A 17,447-nucleotide genomic window follows, 5' to 3' on the forward strand; every position below is an offset into this window, starting at 1 on the left:
GCATAGCAAGGATTGTGAGGCTGGCACAGGACCAGGTAGTGTTTTGGTCACTGTGAGTCAGAGATAACTCGACTACACCTAAAAAAAAAAAAAAAAGGCTGTTTTATTTGCTGTAGCTGTGTAATAATGTTTTGAAGCCCAGGAAGTACAAGCCCTTGTACTTTGTTATTCTTTTAAATTGTTTTGGCTTTTTGCGGTCTTTTGTCTTTCCATGTGAAATTGAAGATTAGTTTTTCCATTTCTGTAACGAATGCTGTTAGAAATTTGATTGGGATGCATTGTATCTGTAGATCACTTTGGATAGTAGTGACATCTTCCAGTCAATGGACATGAAATGTCTTTCCATCTTCTTTAGTCCCTTTCAAGGCACTCTGGTGGTACAGTGGGTAAGTAATTTGGCTGATAACCAGAAGATCGGCGGTTCAAACCCACCAGCTGTTCCATGGGAGGACGGTGGGGCAGTCTACTTCCATAAAGATTTATAGCCTTGGAAACCATTCCTATGAGGGTCATTGTGAGTTGGAATTGACTTGATGGCAGCAGGTTTGGTTTGGGTTTGGTTTTAGTCCCTTTCAGCAGTGTATTATAATTTTTGTTGCATAAGTCTTTCACATCTTTGGGTAAATTTATTCCTAGATATTTTATTCTCTTAGATGCTATGGAAATGGACTTCTAATCTTTTTTTCAGATTTCTCAGTGCTGATTTTTATGTTTTTTCCCTGGTTTGGATCCCTGCAATAACCTCCACTTGGTCATAGTTTATAAAATTATTTTTATTTATTGCTTCACCTCTGTATATTTTTGGGTCTGTAGTACATTAGGGATATTGGTCTGTAGTTTTTTGTCTCTCTCTTTCTTTTCTTTTTTTTTTTTTTTTTTACTATTTTTGTCTTCTTTTGGTATCAAGTAATTCTGGTTTTGTAAAATTAGATGAGAAGAGTTCCTTCCTTTTCTGTTTCCTGGAACTGACTGTGTAGAATTGGTGTAAATTTTTCTTTACACATTTTGTAAAATTCTAATTTTTCTTTACACATTTTGTAAAATTCTCTAGTGAAACCTTCTGGGCTTAGGGATTTCTTTTTCAGGAGCATTTTTATTTACTAACTCAATTTCCGTATCTTCAAACAACAAAAACTATCACTATTTTCCCAATATAAAATAGATAATTTGAATAGCCTATTCAAATTATTTTGTTGTTGTTGTTGTTATATTGGGAAAATAAGGATAGTTTTTGGTTGTTTGAAGAGTTGGTTTATTTCATCTAGGTTGTCAGTTGAATCTGTGTAGAGCTGTTTGTTAGAACTCTTACCCTTTTGACATTTGTAAGATCTGTGATGACATCCCATTTCATTCCTGATTTTCTTAATTTTTGTCTTCTTTCTTTTTGTCAGTCTTGCTGTAAGCTTGTCAATTTTAGTTACCTTTTTCATAGAACTAACTCTTTTATTCTGACAGTTCAAACCCACCAGCCATTCCTCAGAAGGAAGATGGGGCAATTTACTTCGGTAGTGATAATGCCTCGGAAACCCAAGGGGGGGTCGCTATGAGTCGAGTCCGACTCGACAGCACATAACAACAACAACAACTCTTTTATTGATTTTTATTTTTAAATTTCATTCATTTCTGCCCTTTAGTATTCTTCCTACATGCTATTAGTTTTGTTTTTATTTTCTTTTTCTAGACTTTTTTTGTAAAATAGAGTTTAGAGTATTGATTTCAGACTTTTTATCTTTTCTAATGTATACATTAGGGAACTCTGGTAGCATAGTGCCTAAGGCACTTGACTGCGGTTCAAACCCACAGCCACTCCTTGGAAGGAAGGTTGGGCAGTCTATTGCCGTAGTGCTACTGCCTCAGAAACCCAAGAAGGGGTCGCTATGAGTCGGTTCCGGCTCGACGACACTTAACAGCAACAACAACAATGTATACATTTACTTCCATAAATTTCTCACCAATCCTTTAGCTGTGTCTCACAATCTTTGATTTAGTATATTTTCATTTTCAAGCAGATGAATATATGTATATATTTTTAAATTTTTCTTGAAGTGCCTCTTTGACCAGTGGATTAGTTAGAAGTGTATTTACTTCCCAAGTAGCTGGAGATTTTCTTGTTATTTCTCAGTTATTAATTCCTGGTTTGATTACATGGTAGTTGGAGAATGTATACTGATTTTAATTCTGTTACATTTGTTGAGATTTATTTTCTGGCTCAGAAAATGGTCTATCTTAGTATATATTTCATGAGCATTTGAAAAGAACATATATTCTACTGTTGTTGAGTAGAGTGTTCTATAAATGCTGATTAGATCTGTTGGTTAATGGCTGTTCTATTACTAAGAAGCTCTGGTGGTGAAGTGGGTAAGGCATTTGTCTGCTAACCAGAAAGTTGGCAGTTCAAAAAACCAGCTGTTCCACAGGAGGAAGATGAGGCAATCTACTTCCATAAAGATGTATATATAGCCTTGGAAACCATTCCTATGGGAGTCAGAATCGACTCAATGAGAACAGGTTTGGTTTGGTTTTCTGTTTGTTCTATTGCTTGAACAGTCTCCCAACTAAAATTGTGGATTTGTTTATTTTTCCTTTAATTTCTATCAATTTTTGCTCTTGTGTTTTGCAACTCCTGTGTTTGGTACATACACATTTAGGAATGATAAATCTTTTTCTTAGATTCACCCTTTATATAACGTCCTCCTTTGTCTTGTAATTTTCTTTGCTCTGAAGTCTACTTTATTTGATAGTAAAAGTTGCCACTCTTTTCTTTTAAATAATGTCTACATGAAATATTTTTTTCTTCATGTGAATTTTTTTGGACAACATATATTTTGGTCATCTTCTTTTTTTTACTTTTAAGTCCATTCTGCCATCTCTGTCTTTTAAATGGAGTGCAGGTATGTGTAGCTTAATGTCCATTCAGGCAGCTTCTGACTGCATATGTATCTGTGGTCCCTTAAGGTTTTTTGTTTTTGTTTTTAAAAAGGGAGAGCAACTCTCGTTTTGTTTATCGTTTTCCCATAATGATTTTAAAGATCACAAATCCAGACTCTTAAAGCAGTGGCGCATGAGGGAAATCTATGCAGATGAAGCAGAAGATACACTTCTGGGGCATGTGTTCTTGGGTTTTGTTTGGCAGGCATGTGGTAGCAGCTCTAGGGTCTAGGCTGCTCTTGCTGCTCAGGTAGACAGAACAGTGGGCAGGCCTGGGTGTGGTCTACTCCTTACCCCTTCAGTTCCTCTCTCTCTGCTACTGCTGCCCTCAGCCACTGGTGCCATTCATTCCTCCACCCTCCACCAGCAACTCCAGCAGCAGAAGTGGCAGCAGCGGTGACAAAGATGACCAGAAGTGGGCTCCCCTAAGGTTTTAATAATGGTGTTCATACAACATCCAAATCATATAGTGTCCTATTTCACAGAACATACCATGAATGTTAAGCAATGCATACCTATATTTAGATCATTTATATTTATTGATGTTAGCACTTAAGTCTATATTTAAATTTTTGTTTCTGTTGCTTTTCTGCTTTTTGTTTCTCTTTTTCTTTTTTCCTGGCTTCTCGTGTATTTGAATGCATTTTAAAATTGTGTTTTTATTTATCTATACTGACATTTTTTTTATTATGGTAAAGTAAATACAGTGTAAAATTTAACCATTTTAACTATTTTCAAGTGTATAATCCAATGGCATTATCAGTGTTGTAGAACCATCATATTTGTTTCCAAAACTTTTTATCACCCCAGACAGAAACTTTGTTCCTATTAAGCAGTAACTTCCCTGTCAGCTCATGATAACCACTGATATACTTTCTGACACTCTGCATTTGTTTATTCTAGATAACCAAACCAAAAAACTCACTGCTGTCGAGTCAGTTCTGACTCATAGCAGTCCTCTTCTTGGGTTTCTGAGACAGTATCTCTACGGAAGTAGATTGCCCAGTCTTCTTTCCGAGCAGTGTCTGGTGGGTTTGAACTGCCAGCCTTCTGGTAAGCAGTCACATGCCTTTGGCACTACGCCACCAGAGCGCCCTTATTCTTGGTATGTCATATGAATAGGATTTGTCCTATAGTGTTTTTGAATGTATTTTTTTGTATAGTGTTTTTAATGGTTCCTTAATAGGGTAGCTATGAGTCAGAATTGACTTGTTGGTAGTAGGTTTAGTTTGTTGGTGTTTAGGTATTATATATACATAGCCATGTATATGTGTATACATCATAGTCTAGAGAGTCCCTGGGTAGTGCAACTGGTTAAGTGTTTGGCTACTAAGCAGAAGGTTGACAGTTCAAATTCACCCAGAGTTGCCTCAGAAGAACAGCCTGGCAGTCTACTTCTGAAAGATTATGGCCATTGAAAACCCTATGAAATGCAGTTCTACTCTGATACACTGTGTTGACAACAGTCAGTATGTACTCAGTATCAACTGGTTTGGTTTTTATTACAGTCTACTGATAACGTTTTATAGTTCAAGTGAAATGTAGAAATCTTACCTTTCTTTATATCCCTTTATCTGTCCTCTCTGATTTATAATTTGTCTTAAATATTTCCTCCGCATACATTTAAAACCACATCAGATAGTGTTATACTTTTTGCTTGAACCATCATATGCAATTTAGAAAAGAGAAGAAGGAAAGTGTTATTTTTACCATTGCTTTTTCTTTTTATGTTCTTCCTTTCTTTTCCTTTCTATTTAGAAGACATCTTCAGCCGTTCTTTTAGTATAAGTCTGCTGGTAACAAAGTCTCTTTCATCTGAGAAAGTCTTGATTTCTTCTACCTGAAAAACATACTACCACTTTCTCCTGGACTTCATAGTTTCTGATGAGGATCATGCTGTCGTTCAAATTATTTTTCCTGCTATAGGATCAGTGTTCTTTTTCTCTGGCTGCTTTCAAGATTTTTTTTGTCTTTAGTTTTCAGAAGTTTAATTATGATGTATTTTGGTATAGATTTATTTGGGTTTGTCCTTTGGGTTCTCTGAGCTTCTTAAGTCTCGTGTGTTTAAATTTTTTCCCACACTTGGGAAGTTTTCAGTTTCTTCAAGTACTTTTTTAGCTAACTGTTTTTTTCCATTCTTTTTAGAATTCAGCCAGTGTGAATGTTAATGCTTTTGGTATGGTTCCACATGCCCCTGGGGCTCTGTCCATCTTCTTTTTCAGTCTTTCTTCTCTTTTGTTCAGGTTGGGTAATCCCTATTGTTCTGTCTTCAAATATACTGATTTTCTTTGATTCCCTCCATTCTGATGTTTAATACATGTATAGATTGAGGTTTTTATTTCTATCAACTATATTTTTCTCTTCTCAAATTTCCATTTGGTTTTTATTTACATCCTCAATATTTTTGCTAAGACTTTCTATTTCTTTGCTGAGACTTTTTCCGATGTGTTTCAAGCATGTGCTTAATGGCTCATTAAAATATTTTTATGATTGCTCCTTTAAAATCTTTGTCAGATTATTCTAGCATATATGTCATTTTGGTGTTGGTATCAGTTTATTGCCTTTACTTATTGAATCTGAGATTTTCCTGGTTCTTGTTAAAAGTGATTTTTAAAATTGAAATTTGAACATTTTGGTTTAGCGCTCAGCTGCTAACTGAAAGGTGGACAGTTTGCACCCATCAGCAGAGGAAAAAAGATGTGGCAGTCTGCTTCCATAAAGATTACAGTCTTGGGAACCCTATGGAGCAATTCTGCTCTGTCATATAGGGTCACTATGAATCAGAATCAACTTGAGGGCAGTGAGTTTGGATCTTATTTAAATTTTCAGTTGTAAGAAGCCTTCTTTGGACATTGCTTCAGTGGAAGAAGAGGAAGAGCTGACTTGTTACTGCTAGGTGGAAGGTATAAATCCAGTTACCCACATGGCCTCTACTGACATTGGGGTGGAAATGGGGATGGGGGCAGGGCTCATTACCTCCTGTTGTTGTTGTTATGTGGCATTGAGTCGGATGTGACTCATAGTGACCCTTCTTCGGTTTCCGAGGCAGTATCACTACGGAAGTAGATTGCCCAATCTTGCTTCTGAGGAGTGGCTGGTGGGTTTGAACTGCCAGCTGTCTGGTTAGCAGTCAAGTGCCTTAGGTACTATGCTACCAGAGCTCCTCCTAGAGGGAATAAAAGTGCAGTCTCCGTGTCTGGCTTTCTGTGAAACCACAGGGTTGGGTGTGGCATGTTATAGCCTGGCTAGGGTGGAAGTCTAGGAGCTCTGGTGGCGTAGTGCCTAAGGCACTTGACTGCTAACCGGAAGACTGGCAGTTCAAACCCACCAGCCACTCCTCGGAAGGAAGGTTGGGCAATCTACTTCCGTGGTGATACCGCCTTGGGAACCCAAGGAGGGGTCACTATGAGTTGGATCCGACTCGACAGCAGTGAGTGAGGGTGGAAGTCTAGGTTCCCCATTCACCTTTTGCTGTTGTTGGTAGGATGGAGCCATAATTTTTTCTGTAGTGTTTGACAACTGGTTATTGTCTAAGTTTTCTGTCTTCACTAGGTTGTCCCTTGCTTCTTTGGCTGGAGAGAGCAGGCTTTTGTTGGGACTTTATAATTTGTGTGGGGATGCTCTGGTGGTGTAGTGCCTAAGGCATTTGACTGCTAACCAGGAGGCTGGCAGTTCAAACCCACCAGCCACTCCTCAGAAGAAGGTTGGGCAATATACTTCCGTTGTGATAACAACACCTCAGAAACCCAAGGAGGGGTTGCTATGAGTCAGGTCTGACTCAATGGCAGTGAGTTTTTTTTTTTTAATAATTTGTATTAGTTAGATTTTCCAAGTTGCTGGCTTCTTTAGTCTGGGATATAAAAGGGCAAAAGAAAACCCAGGTAACTGAGCATTGTGTCATTCCTTGGATCCCATGGTCCCTAGTCTGACGTAGTCTGTCTACTTTTCAAAGTTGTCTTATGCTTAGGATTTTTAGTTGTACTTAGAAAGAATAGGGATACTCCATCTACTCCATGTTCTCAGAAACAGAAATATCTATATTTAATTTGTCAAATGACTGAAGAGCTCAGAAATAGGGCTAACAGTTTGCAGATTAATCAGTACAACCCCAAGTAATGATAAATTGAGAGTAATGCAAGTATAGAACAAATAGTAAGAACAGGGTATTAAAGTTGCTTGAGATACCTAGAACATGTTCCTAGTTCACAGGGTTCCTCATGATGAAAGATTTCAACATACACATGATTCTCATCTGGGGATATTTTTGATTCTTTGACAGTCAAAATGTTTTCTCAACAAAATGTGTGTTATTGAGTATGCTGGTCTCTGACCTGCCCCTAGCCTGAGTTTTCTTTTCTTTTTTTCTTTTTTTAATCTAGGAGAAATTCCAGGAGCTCTGGTAGCATAGTGCCTAAGGCACTTGACTGCTAACGAGAAGGCTGGCGGTTCAAACCCACCAGCTACTCCGCGGAAGGAAGATGGGGCAATCTACTTCCGTAGTGATACTGCCTCAGAAACCCAAGGAGGGGTCGCTATGAGTCGGGTCCGACTCAGTGGCACATAGCAACAACAACGGGAAATTCCCACCAAAATTGTTAGTTTTCTTCCCCATAAGTAATGCAGGGTAGTTCCCAGTAAGCCACACTGTACATGGCCAGAGCAGTCTGCTTCACCTGTTCCACATGATTGGAAGATCCTCATTCTTGATCAATTTATAGAAAGAAATGAGGTGGGCAGGCTTAACTAGCCCATTGCTACCATTACCACCCCATTTTCTCGACATACAATTTGCTTTAGGGAAAAGGCAAATTTACTTTTAATAAAACAAAAAGACTTAAAACATTGTTGTTTTTAGGTGCCATCAAGTCATCTCCAACTCACAGCAAATGTATGCACAGCAGAATGAAACACTGTCCAGTCTTGTGCCAGCCTCACGATCCTTCCTATACCTGAGCCCATCGTTGCAGCCACTGTGTCTGTCCATCTCGTTGAGGGCCTTCTCCTTCTTTATTGACTCTCCACTTTACCAAGCATGATATCCTTTTCCAGGGAATGGTTCCTTCTTACAACATGACCAAAGTAGTGAGACGAAGTCTGGCCATTCTTGCTTCCAAGGAGTATTCCTGCTGCACTTCTTCCAGGATAGATTTGTTAGTACTTTTAGCAGACCATGGTACTCTCAGCATTGTTCTCCAGCACCCCGACTCAAAAGCATCAACTCTTCTTCAGTCTTCCTTGTTCATTGTCTAGCTCTCACATGCCTGAGAGGCGATTGAAAATACCATGGCTTGGGTTCGGTGCACTTGAGTCTTCAAGGAGACATCTTTGCTCTTCATCACTTAAAAGAGGTCTTTTGCTGCAGATTTGCCCAGTGCAATGCATTGTCTGATGTCTTGACTGCCACTTCCATTGGTGTTGACTGTAGAACCAAGTAATATGAAGTCCTTGATAACTTCAATCTTTTCTCCATCCACCGTGAAACTGTTTATTAGACCAGTTGTGAGGATTTTTGTTTTCTTTATATTGTGGTGTAATATGTGTTGCAGACTGTATTCTTCAATCTGAATCAATAAGTGCTCAGGTCATCTTCACTTTCAGCACTTAAAACATAGAGTTTGCTTGTAAGACTTTAAAAACTATGTCTTAAAGTATTAGATAGTGAATTATGAAGGCAGTTTTTCTCAAACCTGGCTTGAAACAGAATCACTTGGGGGAGATTCTTGGGCCTCACCCAAGGCCAGCTGAGTCAATATTATTAGGGTTGTGGCACGGAAGTAGCATTTTCACAAATCTCCCTAGCAATTTGTTTACACAATTGTGTTTGCAAACAGATGTTCTAAACCAGTACCTGGACCTTATGTCTCACAGTTGCTCTTACTTGTATTTAATTTGGCTAAGAAACAATGAGAACATGTTACCTGTACACTCCTATACTGGAGACTTTACAGATTGGTTGTTTACAGTTTGCTTTTCATTCTTGGAATCTGAAGAAATACTGGTATACAATACACAAGTGCTAGCAATTCTTTGAACTGCACTCTTTCTTTACCTTATTCCAGTCAATACATTACCTCAAGGTAGGTAGCTGAACTGTAAAGGGAACCTTTGAGCATCATGTGACGAATGTTTTTTTCTTTACTCTCTCTTCCCCTTTGATAGTTATTATTGTATGAAACAAGCATATAATGCCAAAGAAAGCCCTCCCACCATTTTTTGAAAAACCATTTCAAATACACTTCCAGATGAGGAAGCACCTTGCACATGGTCAGTGTTCCTGTAAATATTTAAGGGATTGGATTTGGGAGAGGGAGTTGAGATTTGTGATTGTTGAATACCGTCTGTAAAATAGACTTAAAAGTTACAGCTTGAAGTATTTTTAGAAGAAAGCCATCCTTAGGTGTAAAGGATGGGGATGGTTTTATACATCACCTTGTTATTCTGCATTCATCCTGCTGTGGACCACTTACTTCTGATTTTGTTGACAGTTTTCTGTCTCACTCTGGTGTCTCCCTAGCTTTTTCTTTCTTACTGCATACATATGTTATTGTCAATAATACCCAAATAATTTGCTATTCTATAGCATTTTGTTGTTTTCTCCTTTAATTCCCTCCTTAACTATTTTTACTTGCTTTTAGATTGACTTGCCTAGTGCCTTTTTATGGCACTTTTTGCACCTCCAACATTGGTATGTGTCCATGGGACCATGAAATAAAGCTGTCTCTAAATTATCAATAATTTTCACTGTACTGAAAAAAAAGTCATATGCATAATATAAATCTTGTTCTGGTTTACCTGTGACATCAGGAATAATTTCAATTTCCATTATTTCTAAAGTTTGTGTTTCTGGATTTAAAATATTATTATTTATTTTCATATAGATCAGTTGGGTTTTATTATGTGACTTTTCTTTTCTCTTCTAAGAATTTCCTTCCCCTTTCCATGAAATGTTGGTCCCTATGTGACTGTCGTATGTTTTACAAAGACATCTCTCTTCTGGCTTGTTCCATCCACAATAATCCTGCAGGGTTTTATGGACTACATGAATCTGACCTTGACAAAGTCTTCCACTTGCCCACCACAACCTTCATTGGGGGAAAGGAGTCTGCTCTTCCACTTCGGGAGATCATCCGTCGCCTGGAGGTAAGAAAATACAATTCAAGTTCCCCAAAAAATCAAATGCCTTTGCCATGAACCTGTGTTGGCAGTGTGACCTCAAGGATAATTTTTTTTTCCTTAATTTTTTATTTTTAAAAATTTAAAGGGAAGGGGAACTTTTCCCTATTTTGTGGGATAATTAATCAACCATAGGAAGGAGGGGTGGAGAAGGAATTTGCATTCATATGCCAGTGGAAGTTTATTTCAGTTACGTGATAATTCCCTGAAGGATAAGTCCTACTTTGAGCCAAATACAGGAGCTCTGGTAGCGTAGTGCCTAAGGCACTTGACTGCTAACCAGCATGCTGGCGGTTCAAACCCACCAGCCACTTCTCGAAAGGAAGGTTGGGCAGTCTACTTCCGCAGTGATACCACCTTGGAAACCCAAGGAGCGATTGTTAGGAGTCAGGTCTGACAACAAAAAGCATACTCTACCCTGGGCATACTGGTTCCCAAGACAATTAGTGGTCTACTTTCTCCTTCATTATCTCTCTTCTCCTCCACTTCTCTAATCCTTCTCTTATTTTGTCTTTTTTCTCCTCCTCCTGGTCTTTATGTTAATACTCAGCTTGCCAGAGCATTCATTCTCATATATTATAGCATAATGGTTAAGAATATAGGGTATGGAATTAGACTGCCTGGGTTTAAGTCCTTACCAGCCTTACACAAGTCACTTAACTTCTTTGTACATCCATCTCTTTATTTGTACAAGGAAAGTTAATTACATCACCCATTTCATAGGGTTGTTGTTAGGTACCATCAAGTCAGCCCCTGGCTCATGACAGCCCTGTACACAACAAAACAAAATGCTGTCCATCTTATGCCATCCCAGTGATCAGTTGCAGATCAGATGGTTGTGATCCATAGGGTTTTCCTTGGTTGATTTTCAGTGGTAGGTTGCCAGACCTTCCAACCTAGCCCATCTTAGTTAGGAAGCTTTCTGATACCTACTAAAAGCATCATAGGGTTAGATAGATTGGATTTGATGAAATGATTGCATGCCATGTGTTTGTTCCTTGTTATTATTCACTACTGCTGATGACGATAAGGTCTAAAGAATTGAAGTTGAGACAGACCACATGATATAGATCAGTGCTTCTCAGAATTTAATGTGTATGCAAACGACCTGGGGGTCATGTTTAAGGTGCAGATTCTGAATCATAGGTGATAACTACAGTTTCTAACCAGCTCCTTGTTTGTACCACATTTGAGTAGCAGGGTGCCTACATTTGCACATTAGAATCACCTGGGGAGTGTTTGAAAAATCCCAGGGCCAAGGTCAGCATCTTAGATCAACTAAATCAGAATACTAGGGTAAGACTCTAGTATCAATATTTCATGATATGATTTCATTGTGTAGCCAAGGTGGAGCACCTTGGTTCTAGTAAGTGAGATTTAATTTAAAATTGTGTTGGTGCTTCCACATTTGACTGCACAATGGCATAATATCCTTCTGAGTATCTAGTAGTGACATTTTCTATAATGTGTGACAAGGATCCTGCAGTATTCTCAGCTTAGTAGTACTGCTTCAGTCCTTTGTCTTTGTCACTTCCGAACTGATAAGAAAGAGGGGATCAGAATCTGATGATGACAGCTTACTTGATCTTTTTCAGCATTAGGAACATTGTGGTTAGGATTAGCCCTAGACAAATTTATCTTTGTATCCTTCCCATCTCCTTTACTTGCACTTCAGCCATACCACTTTTTTTTTTTTCCCAAATCGTGATTTAGCTGAAAGTTTACAAAGCAAATTCATTCTCCATACAACAGTTCATACACATTTTATTTCATGGCATTGGTTGCAATCTTCATAATGTAACAGCTCTCTTCTTACTTCCTCACTGTGGTTACCTTTCCCCTCTATCCTTCTTTCCTATGCATTCCTGCCCCCTGAGCTATCTCCCTGTGCAAATACTGCCCTTCTGATCACCCATGGTTGATTGTGCTGGTGTAAATGTTCTCCTTATATGCCTGTCTGTTGTTTGGCTGGAAGCCATGGGGGTGAGTTTAATTCCAGGCCTGAAGGGTGACTAAGGGCCATAGTCTTGGGGGGTTTTACCAGTCTATCAGATCAGTAAGGCTGGTCCTTTTTATGGTTTTGTGTTTTGTTCCTTATTTTTCTCCCACTTTATCCAGGGGAATCTTCTATTTTGATCCCTTTGCAAGTGGTTGACAGTGGTAGCCAGGCCCCATCAATTCTTCTGACCTCAGGGTCCTGTAGGCTGAGGTTCACGTTGTCCTCTAGTCCCTTGGATTAATTATTTCCATGTGTCTTTGGTTTTCTTCATTCTTCTTTGCTCCAGATGAGGTAAGACCAGTTGTTGCGTCTTAGATGGCCACTTGCAAGCTTTTAAGACCCAAGTTGCTACTTGGATAGTGGCTAAACCAAAGTAGGGTTTAGAACAATGCAGACAGACAACTCTTGACCATAACATCTAGATCTATACTGTCCAACATGGTAGCCACTATCCACATGTGACTGTGAGCAATGAAAGTATGACTGGTCTAAATTTAGACTAGTATAAAATGCATACCCGATTTCAAAGTCAGAAAAAATAAAAGCAAAATATCTCAATTTTTTAAAATACTGATTACATGTTTTAATGATAATGTTTTATATATAATGAGTCAAATCAAATACGAAAATACAGATCTGTTTCTACAAGAAAATTTTAAATTGCACAAATGTCTTGCATTGGCATTCTATTGAATAGTGATAAATCAGCAAATACTGGCCACAATCTTGACAGACAGTATGTCTCCTAATTCAGACCAGCCAGCTCCCCTGCCTTGGTCCTTTAAATCCAATAATTTGTTCGAATGAGCTGAGAATTCACTGAGAGTTTACTATACTTACTGCAGATTTATTACAACCAAAAAGCATACAAATGAAGAGATATATAGGGTGAGGTTTGAGAAGGACTTACTACAAAGCGTCTGTGTCTCGAAGAGGTATGCACTACACTCTCTCATGTGTGGTCACCAACCAAAAAGTTTCTTCAGTTTTCCAAGGCCTTTATTGTGTCATGGACGCTGTGGTGGCATAGTACCTAAGGCATTTGAACCATCAGAAAGCTGGTGATTCAAACCCACGAGCCACTCCTCAGAAGGAAGATTGGGCTTTCTACTTCCATAGTGATACAACCTTGGAAACCCAAGGAAGGGTCACTGTGGCTTGAATCTGACTCGACAGCAGTGAGTTTGGCTTTTTTTGTTTTGTTGTGTCATAACCAGAAGGTCATCTGTTCAAAACCATGAGCTGCTCTGTGGGAGGAAAAATTTACAGGCTTGGAAACCCAGTGGAAATTGCTATGAGTTGAAATTGATGCAGTGACAGTGAGTTAGGTGTTTTTTGGGTATCCTCAGAAGGAAGGTTGGGCAATCTACTTCTGTAGTGATTCCACGTCAGAAATCCAAGGAGGGGTCGCTATGAGTTGGATCTGACTCTGTGGCAGTGAGGTTTTTTTTTTTTTTATGTGTGTGTGTGTGTGTGTGATAGATTTTATCATGCCTCCTGAAGCTTAGTGAGCATCATGCCCCAGGTGGTCCGTCTTGGTATACTCAGACCCTACTCATTTGCCTCAGGTGTTGTCTAGCTTGCAGGAACTGATACCAAGGGCCAAATGGCTTTCTGCAAGATAATTCTATTCATTTCAATTATTTAGGTAGGGCACATTTTACTTTGTCATAACCATGTGAAAAAGTATGTAATGATGGTCCATCCTTGCCTTTGAAAACAGGGAGAAAGTAGAGAACATGGACTAAGTTCAAATCATGGCCTGCTTCTGTGATTTTGGGCAAATCATTTAGCTGATCTGTTTCAACAAGGTTACTTTGTCTTTTGTTGTAAAAATTAAGTGGGCTCATGAATGGAAAACTTAGTAGAAACTGACGTTCTGTAAGTACTTAGTAAATGGTGGTTGCTCTTCCAAGATTTAAATAAATGTTGCTGAGGCCTGTAAAATATCTCTTGGCCTTTCCACCATTCATCTATCAGTTTGTTGTACTGTGGTGGCTTTAATATTGCTGTGAGGTTAGAGGTTGTGCCACTGGTAATTCAGATACCAGCAGGGTCACCCATGGTGGATAGGTTTCAGCGGAGCTTCCAGACTGGAAAGAATGATGGGGCTATACACTTCTGAAAAAATTGGCCAGTGAAAACCTTTGGAATAGCAGTGAAACACTGTCTGATATGTTCCTGGAAAACAAAATGAATAGCTGTGAAACGTTGTATGATACAGTGCTGGAATATTTCCCCTCAGATTGGAAGACACCTAAAATGTGACAGGGGAAGAGCTGCCTCCTCAAAGTAGAGTCAGCTTAATGACATGGATGGAATAAAATTTTTGGGACCTTCATTTGCTGATGGGGCATGACTCAAAATGGGAAGAAACAGCCAGACATCCATTAATAATTAGAACATGGAGTAAATGAAGGAATCTAGGAAAATTGGAAGTTGTAAAAAATGAAATGGAACACATAAAGATCTATATGCTAGGCATTAGTGGCCTGAAGTGGACTGGTATTGGCCATTTTGAATTAAAAAAATCATATGGTCTACTCTGCCAGAAATGATAAACTGAAGAGGAATGGCATTTCATCAGAAGGAATGTTTTAAGATCTGTCCTGAGGTACACTGTATCAGTGATAGGATAATATCCATATACCTATGAGGAAGACTAGATGACACTATTATTACTCAAATTTACTCACCAACCACTAAAGCCAAAGATGAAGAAATTGAAGCCTTACCAGCTTCTATAGTCTGAAATTTACCAAACATGCCATCAAGATACATTGATAATTACTAGTGATTGGAATAAAAAGTTGAAAACAAAGAATCATCATCAGTAGCTGGAAAACAGGGCCTTGGTGTGGTAAAAATGATGTTGGATATTGCTAAATAGAATTTTGCAAAACCAACTACTTATTTACTGCAATTCCTTTTTTCAACAACATAAATGGTGGCTATACCTGTGAACCTCACCAGAGGAATACACAGGAATCAGATCAGTTACATCTAGGGAAAGAGGTGATGGAAAAGCTCAATACGTTCAGTCAAAACAAGGCCAGGAGCTGATTGAGGAACATACGTCAGTTGCTCACACGCAAGTTCAGGTTGAAGCTGAAGAAAATTAAAAGTACACAAGAGCCAAAATATGATCTTGATTATATTCCACCTGAATTTAGAGAATATCTGAAGAATAGATTTAAATACATTAAACACCAGTGACCAAAGACTAGATGAGTTCCAGGATGACATCAAGAAATCATATGTGAAGAAAGCAGAAGGTCTTTAAAAAGACAAGAAAGGAAGAAAAGACCAAAACATATGTCAGAAGAGACTCTGAAACTTGCTCTTGAACAGAGAGTAGCTAAAGAAAATGGGAGAAATGATGAAATTAAGAGTTGAACAGAAGATTTCAAAAGGCAGGTTGAGGAGGCAAAGTGAAACAATATAATGAAATGTGCAAAGACCTGGAGTTAGAAAACCCAAACAAAAGAACACATTCAGCATTTCTCAAGCTGAAAGAACTGAAGGAAGAAATCTTCAGTCGCAATATTGAAAGATTCTGTGGACAAAATATTGAATGATGAACCAAGCATCTAAAGAAGATGGAAGGTCCAATCCTCAGCCTATTCAACTGTGAGACCAGAAGAACTAGATGATGCCTGGCTTCTACTGTCAGCTACTTGGAGGGTGATCTATGTAGGAGGTGTTGTGGGAGGACAACATGGAACAAAACTCAAAATCATTTTTTAAAAAAGGGACCAGGTTTGCTGGTCTGATAGAGCCTGATGGAACCACTGAGACTGTGGCCCCTAGCTGCCTTTCAGGTCTGGAATTGAACCCACTCCCAAGGCTTCTAGCCAAACAAAACAGAGGCATATGAGCTGAACATTCACATTAGGTAGATACACTTCTTGGAGAAATCAATCATGGGAGAATAGAAGAGCTGTTTATGCACAGGGAGACAGCTCGGAGTACGGGAGGCAGGAGTACATGGAAGGGAAGGACACAAGAAAGAGATAACTATGGAGAGGAAGTGGGAGGGGAGCTGTTGCGTTGTAGGAAATTGCAGTCAGTGTTATGAGACAAAATGTATGTGAGCTGCTGTATGCAAAGTGAATTTGCTCTGTAAACTTTCACACAGATCACAATAAAAATTAAAAAAAAGGAAAGAAGGAATACACAGAGTCATTATGTGTTAGATTGGGTTCTCTAGAGAAACAAAAGAACCAGAAAAGCATATATATATATATATAGAAAGAGAGAGAGAGAGAAATTTATCTTAGGAAAATGGCTGACACGCATATAGAAGCCAGCAAGTCCAAAGTTCCTGGATCATACATCAAGCTGGAGGCTTTTCCTGGCTCCCGCAACTATAGGGGCCGAGGAGCTCAAGGCTGGCAGGCAGTACACCAGCTGTTGACTTCAGTCAATGACGAATCCAAGATCTCCAGGCTGAACGGTGAACTGCTCACTCACAGAGAATTTTAGGCAGCACAACAGAACCCTGATCCGCAGAAGAATGTCTCTCTTCCCAGGATGTCCCTGGATATACTGGAAGCAGGTCACTCCCCTAGGGAAACTCCCCTTCAACAGATTGGCCACTTAGAACACAGTCATCCGATCCCATCATGGGAACAACCACACAGAGCTGTGGTCCAGCCAAGTTGACACATAGCTCCAATTATCACAGTCCACCCCTTGTCAACTTGGCAGTTGTACACATCTTCTTAACCATATATATTCTCTAAATAAGGACAATTATAAAGTCATATTTGTGCCTAATATGATACGCTAACAGACATACAACCAAAATGCATTAACCTTATTTACATTTCACAGTTCATAATAGAAGGAAACAAAAATATTTGATGCATGTATAAAATGAAGAAATATAACAATCACAGTCCTCATTTCTGCAGCTGGTCACGTGGTTGTAGTTGATATTCAGAACTACCTTCTTCCACCCCCATTCTGTTTTCCCCTTGCCCTCAGCAAGCACCTCAGCTGGTCATGGTTCTTTGCCTGTTGGGGTGACCCAAACCTTCATTCCTGAAGGGTCTGGGCTATTAGCAGTCATATCAGAATTGGGTTGCTGTAATTTTCCATTGACTTTCATCACAGGGCATGGTAGCACTAAGAGACGTCCTAAAGAATCTCCTATATTCCAGACATATTCTTCTTTACCTCCATTATGTAAAGCAACTCAATTTCCCCTTGGTAGTCAGGATCTATCACACTAGATACCACAGTAATGCCCTTCTTTGTCTGTTGATCCAGAGGTATGAGGAAGCCAAAATGGCCAGGTGGCATTCTTAATTTCCCGTTCAATGCAATCAGTATTGTGTCTCCA

General features: G+C 39.0%; 1 protein-coding gene across 1 annotated transcript in view; it reads left to right on the forward strand.

Moving 5' to 3' along the window:
• OGDH (oxoglutarate dehydrogenase) overlaps positions 1-17,447 on the forward strand; it is a 137,846-nt gene that overhangs the window by 47,522 nt on the left and 72,877 nt on the right. The window contains exon 5 of the mRNA XM_042783057.1: positions 9,953-10,068. Within this exon, the coding sequence (XP_042638991.1) occupies positions 9,953-10,068 (116 nt within the window). The remainder of the gene's footprint in view (positions 1-9,952; positions 10,069-17,447) is intronic.

The sequence above is a fragment of the Orycteropus afer genome, unplaced genomic scaffold (genome assembly GCF_000298275.1).
Source record: "Orycteropus afer afer isolate SDZICR_OR568_19922 unplaced genomic scaffold, OryAfe1.0 scaffold00618, whole genome shotgun sequence".
NCBI classification, from domain to species: Eukaryota; Metazoa; Chordata; class Mammalia; order Tubulidentata; family Orycteropodidae; genus Orycteropus; species Orycteropus afer.